The sequence below is a fragment of the Achroia grisella genome, unplaced genomic scaffold, assembly GCF_030625045.1.
Source record: "Achroia grisella isolate CSIRO2021 unplaced genomic scaffold, CSIRO_AGI_Agris_v1 utg21250, whole genome shotgun sequence".
NCBI lineage: Eukaryota > Metazoa > Arthropoda > Insecta > Lepidoptera > Pyralidae > Achroia > Achroia grisella.
Window position 1 is genome coordinate 15300 of NW_026712711.1, and position 6060 is coordinate 21359.

At 51.1% G+C, this 6060-nt stretch overlaps 1 protein-coding gene across 1 annotated transcript; it reads right to left on the bottom strand.

Moving 5' to 3' along the window:
• Positions 1-1021: 1021 nt before the first annotated feature.
• LOC131842125 (uncharacterized) lies at positions 1022-5065 on the bottom strand. Its single transcript, XM_059190644.1, has 3 exons — positions 3868-5065; positions 3060-3814; positions 1022-1186 (listed from the first exon to the last, which is right to left on the bottom strand). Exons 1-3 carry the CDS (start codon positions 5063-5065, stop codon positions 1022-1024), a joined length of 2118 nt encoding a protein of 705 aa, XP_059046627.1.
• Between the last annotated feature and the right edge of the window lie 995 nt (positions 5066-6060).

Below are 6060 nucleotides of genomic sequence, written 5' to 3' on the forward strand. Positions count from 1 at the left end.
GTTAGTGGCATCAAAATTCTTCTTGGTGTAGTCTACTGTCCCCCTACTATCAACTACTTCTCTAAACTGGAGTCTGTCTTGGAAATTGTTACCTCTGAATACACTCATCATGTTATTATGGGTGATATCAACACTGATCTCCTTAAAGATACTCCTGAATCACGTAAACTTCGATCTATGGTTGAGTCTGTTAATCTTGCTATACTTCCACTAAATCCAACTCACCACAACACGAATACGGACGATACCTGGCTAGACTTAATCCTGACTACCCCGGGTGCTGTCATTAATAAACACGGTCAGATCAATGCGCCTGGTTTCTCACACCATGACCTTATTTATGCATGTTTAGATATTAAACCTCCGAGAAAGAAGCTGCAAATTTTACTCCTTCATAATTTTTCCAGAATCAATATTGAAAAGCTTAATGCAGATGCTGCAGCAATTGATTGGTCACGTTTGCACTTGGCATCAACAGTGAATGATAAAATTTCTATTTTTTACACTACATTACTGAAACTGTACGATGCCCATGCTCCAGTACGTCATGTGAGAGCGAAACGACCTCCTGCCCCTTGGATCACTCAGGAGGTACGGCTGGCCATGGCATGACGTGATCGAGCTTTTAGGAGGTATAGAAAGGATCGGTGTGAGGATAACTGGCACCTTTTTAAGGCTGCTCGCAATCGTTGCAACCAAGTGGTAAGGGCTGCCAAACGGCGTTACATTCATAGTAATATTCTCACGTCTTCTTCGGCTGATATATGGAAGTTTCTGAAATCCCTAGGATGTGGTAAATCCACCAACAATCTCAATACTTGTTCCCTCCCACTCGTTACTTTAAACTTTCATTTCTCATCGACAACCACCATTGATGCAGCTGTCAAAGCCGACACATTAAACTATTTATCTTCCATGCCTACTCTATCATTGACACCTTTCGATTTTTCATCAATAACCGCTGAGGAAACAAGAAGGTTAGTGACTTCTATTAAATCTAAGGCAGTGGGTTTTGACGAAGTTAGCAGAGCCATGATTCTTCCAATCCTACACAATATCCTCCCCGTATTAACTCATATTTTAAATTTTTCCTTACAGTCCTCAGAATTTCCTGATATTTGGCGTAAAGCATTTGTCCTTCCTCTTCCCAAAATTCCAAATCCCAAGTCTCCTTCTCAAGTACGTCCTATATCCATATTACCTTTTTTGTCCAAAGTCTTAGAGGGTGCCGTTTATAAGCAACTTTCGAATTTTGTTTACGCAAACAACTTTCTTAGTAACTTCCAGTCTGGATTTCGTCCCGGACATAGTACAACTTCGGCACTCATAAAAGTTACTGATGACATAAGGGATGGTATGGAGAATTCTCATGTAACTATACTTATTTTAATAGACTTTTCTAATGCTTTTAACACTGTAGACCATGGGATTCTCTTGTCCATTCTGAGTCACCTTGGTGTTTCCTCAGCAGTTAACAAATGGTTTGCTTCTTATCTTTGTGGTCGCCAACAGGCGGTTCGCACTGAACAAGGCACTTCTGTCTGGTCTGACCTGACAGCCGGCGTACCCCAAGGCGGTATTCTTTCCCCCCTGTTATTCTCCATTTTCATTAATATGATTACACACCATCTTAAATGCTCTTACCACTTGTATGCTGATGACCTACAGCTTTATACTCAATGTAATGTGTGCGACCTTGATGATGGTATCGACAAGGTAAACTCCGATCTCCGGGTCATTTGTGACTGGTCGCATAGATTTGGGCTAATGGTTAATCCTGCTAAGTGTCAGGCTATTTTACTAGGTAGTTCGCGGCAGTTGGACAGGATTGATCATGCCAGACTACAGAAAGTGGTATTTGGCTCCTCTGTTGTACCATTTTCCAATCACGTAAAAAACCTTGGCCTTTACATTGACAGCAACCTTAATTGGAATCACCAGGTGAGTGAGGTCAGCAGAAAAGTCATTGCTGCCTTACGGTCCTTATATAGATTTAAAAATTTTCTACCGGTCAGTACTAAATGTCTTTTGGTGCAGTCACTGATATTGCCTATAATTGACTATGGTGATGTGTGCTATCCGAATCTTAACCAAGACCTTCTAAATAAAATGGATCGTTTACTCAATAATTGCATACGCTTCATATTCGGTCTTCGTAAGTATGACCATATCTCACACTTCCGCTCTGAGCTGAAATGGCTTCCTATCCGCCAGCGCAGGAGTGTTAGAATTCTCTGTCAACTCTTTTCTGTCCTATACGATCCTCTAGCTCCTCAGTATCTCAAAGATAGATTTCTATTTCTAAGTTCATCACACTCTCGTGATCTTCGCTCATCTTCTAATCTCCTGCTGTATACTCCTTCTCATCGTTCTAACTTCTCATCCCAATCCTTCACTATTTCTGCTATTAATCTTTGGAATGCACTTCCTGTTGACCTCAGAAGATGTCAAACCAAATTTTCCTTAAAGAGATCCTTGCGTGAACACTACTTGAAATTCTTATAGCAATATTCATACAAACCACTGTCTCAAGATATATGTCATGAAATCTTATATATTGTATATTTATTATAGTTTAATATTATATTTAAATTGTATGATAATTATTATGCTTATATATTTCGCTTTATTTATGTAATTATATAATTTTAGAAGTATATTTGTACGTTTATATATATATATATACACCTATATACATATTTTTTTTCTGTATTAATCTATTTAATACTTGTAAAATTGCACCGCTATACTATCTCTGATCAACGCGTCGGTTGACTGGTAGAGAATGCCATCAGGCATTAAGTCCGCCATGTATACAATTTTGTGTGCAAAAGAATAAATAAATAAATAAATAAACTCCCCACTGCGCCGCGCTCTGCAGAAGCAGATCTTGGGCGCGCGCGCAGTGGTTGAGATTCCCCTGCAGGAGGTGATGGACTGCCATTATTAACCGGTGTCCATCACCTCAGCCTCTCCCCGGCGGCCATTGCCGCGGGCCGACGACAGTGCGGATCCCCTCGCTCTCTTGGACCGGGACTGGGGGCACTTTTGGCCCCCACCCGGTGATCGGCTGGGCGACCCGCCGCTGCGCATACCACGCAGTGTGGAGTCGCCATGCACCCAGCCGCTTTGTGGCCGGGTTCTCCACACCGGTAGCATAAGCCACTCCGGTCCTCCTCGTGCGAGCACCTTGCCAACACGTGCCCGCTCTCGAGGCACCGATAGCACCGGAGCGGCTTCTGCCGCAGCAGTTCCGCAGCAGCGGTCACCCAGCCGATCTTGATCCGGCCTGCCGTCGTAATCCGCTTGACCGCGGCTAGTGGGGCCCGCACCCAGCAGGTGCCCAGGCCTGACGCGCCTCGTCGAATTTCTCCGACCTTAACGGCGGCCGCCGCACACTCGCCCTGCTGGGCTACGGCGGCTGCCACCTCTTCCCCGTCGGTACCGTCGTCCAGGCCCATCACTCTCATTTCGGCCGTTTTGACGGGCCTGGAGATGCGGACGGTATCCGCCGGGAAAACCTCTTGGAATTTCGACGCAAGCGCGTCGGCCTGTTCTCCCGTCTGGGACCCTGGTATTTCCAGTATACGGGCCCCAGTAGCCGCGGTCTTAAAGCGTAAGCTTCCAATCCCCAAGGAGGCGAGGTCTATTTTGCTCTTCGCCTCCTTGAGCACATCCGTGTACGTCAGCCCGCCAGCCTCCGCCCCGGAGCGAGGGTAACAACCACAGCCGCAGATCGCGGCGCACGCAGTTTGGACGGTGATGGCGGGGTCTGCTTGCTCTTCTTCCCCTGAGAGGCAGCCCCAGAGCTCCTCTGTGTGCTCTGGGTGCTTTGAGTCTGTCTCTCGGGGACGGTGCGGGTTTTACTGCCCCGTTTCACCACCGTGTTCCCCCCTTCTTGCGCGCGTCCCCCGCCCGCCGGGCCCGGCTGCTGCCCGTCGGAAACCGGCCGGGGGGGGGGCTGACGCTTCTCCAGACGTGGGAAGTCTGCACCCCGACTTCCCTGCAGATGGGGAGCGTCCCTAAATCCTGGTCCCCCTGCGCCAGGCAGACGTGACAGAACCTCGTACTGCCCGTCGCTTTGAAGTGGCGGGCGGTACTCAGGGCGGATAGTCGGCGCCGGGGAGGACTTGTCCAGAAGTGCCCGCAACTGGATGAAGCCCTTCCTCATCTGTTCCTCCACCTGGGCCGAAATTAAGCGGCCGGCCGACTCCAAGATATCCGCCCTGAATGCCTCGACATCACTCGGCGCAGGAACCGGGGCTGTGACGCTCACCTTCGCCGGTTCCTTTGAAGCCGAGGGGGCAACTGAAGGAGTCCGGAGCCCAGACCCTCCCCTGATGAGCAGATTAATTTGCTTGCGAAGCTCCACATTTTCTTTGCGGAGCTTCTCAAGGTCCGCCATTACCTTACTCCTTTCTGCTGCCCAAGAGGAGAAGGTCTCGTCCACGGTAACACTCGGGTCCAACCTTTCCGTCATAATTAGGATGCTTCCGAGGTCCTCCTTCAGCTTCTTTGTATCGACCCCCTTGATATTGCGGCACTTGTCAATGGTCGCCAAGGCCGTGCACAGCTTGCTCTTTGCCTCCGCCCTGTAGACAGTGATCGCTGCCGGCTCCTTTGGGGATGGCTTGCTGCACATCACCTCTTTAGGACGAGCGAATACCACATCATCAAGGGGGCTCTCCCCCTGCAGACTGCTTTGCCGTGACACAGCCGGCGGCGAATTAGGTCCTTTCGCACTCTGAACATTGAGGGGCGCCCCCTTCCGGTTCGACGGACAGGGTATTTTGGAGGGCTGAACCCCGCCACCCACCGTCACGGAGGGGCCCGACCCATCCGTATGTGGCCGTTTAGCGACAGCCGCCCTCGTGAGCCCGTCGTCGCGGGATACCAAACACCCGGACAACTCGTCCTCCACAAGTATGGAGCGCGTCGAACGCGTCGATCGCGTTGACGACGCCGATGACGGACGAGATGCCCGTGACCTGGGCCGCGAGACGGGCCTCGACCTCGCCGATTGATCCTCCATTTCCAAATCCGCCTCGGTTACTGAGTCTGACATGGACCAGAACTCAGCAGACCAAGGGGGCGGAAACTCCTCATTACCCCCCCCCGGGGAACGGGAGACAGTAAGCTTGGTGCCTTTTTTTTTTTTTTTTTTAACGTGTGGAAAAATCTTCAAAAGACCGTCACCCCGCCGGAGGGATGGCGAGGTGGTGTGTGGGACTTGTACCCACTAAAAAACCACACGGTGTACCTACGAGCGCCTATGCCGGAGCCAGGGGATCGCGAGTGCATTCTACCCCAGCTCCGACGGCGACGGCCCGCCCTGTAGATGTTGTAGGGCAGGCCCCATCTCGTTTTGTGGTTAGGGCGACCTATTTCGCCCTACTCCATTGTGGAGGCGTGTGGGTACACGCGCACACCTCCGGGGCCTTTGGATTGGGGGACTGCCTCCCTCAAGGCAGTCACCCCGGCCCCAGTGGGGGATAGAGGGGGACGGAGTTGGATACGCTCCCACCTCTAGGCCTGGCTCTTCTGCGGCGGAGGGAAGCGGGACGAGCTGACTCCCGCTCCCTTTCCGCCGCCTCCTTCCGCGAGATAACTTCCTCGCAGAATGAGCTCACCGCCAGCCACGATCTCTCGCTACTGATCATCCTCCGAACTAAATTCGGCAGCGAGAGATCGTCCCCCACTATTCGTGTGAGGACACGGCGCTCACTCTCAAACGCTGGACATATTTCCAGCGTGTGTTGCGCCGTGTCCTCAACACCTCCGCACTCGTGGCAGCCGGTCGTCGGCTCCTTCCTCGCCACATGACACAGATACCGCCCGAAGCAACCGTGCCCGGACAATATCTGTGTCATGCGGTACGTCAGTGGCCATCGCCTACTCATCCACATCCTGAGGATGGGACGGACAGTCTCGACGGTCCTCAGGCCGGTCGATGGACTGGCCAGCCTTTCTCTCCACCTGATCCTGAGAATCCGCCGAAAGTCGGACCTCCGTGCTCCAATCTCGTGGCCAGCGGATGCCTCCCCCATGGAACGTCGCTCC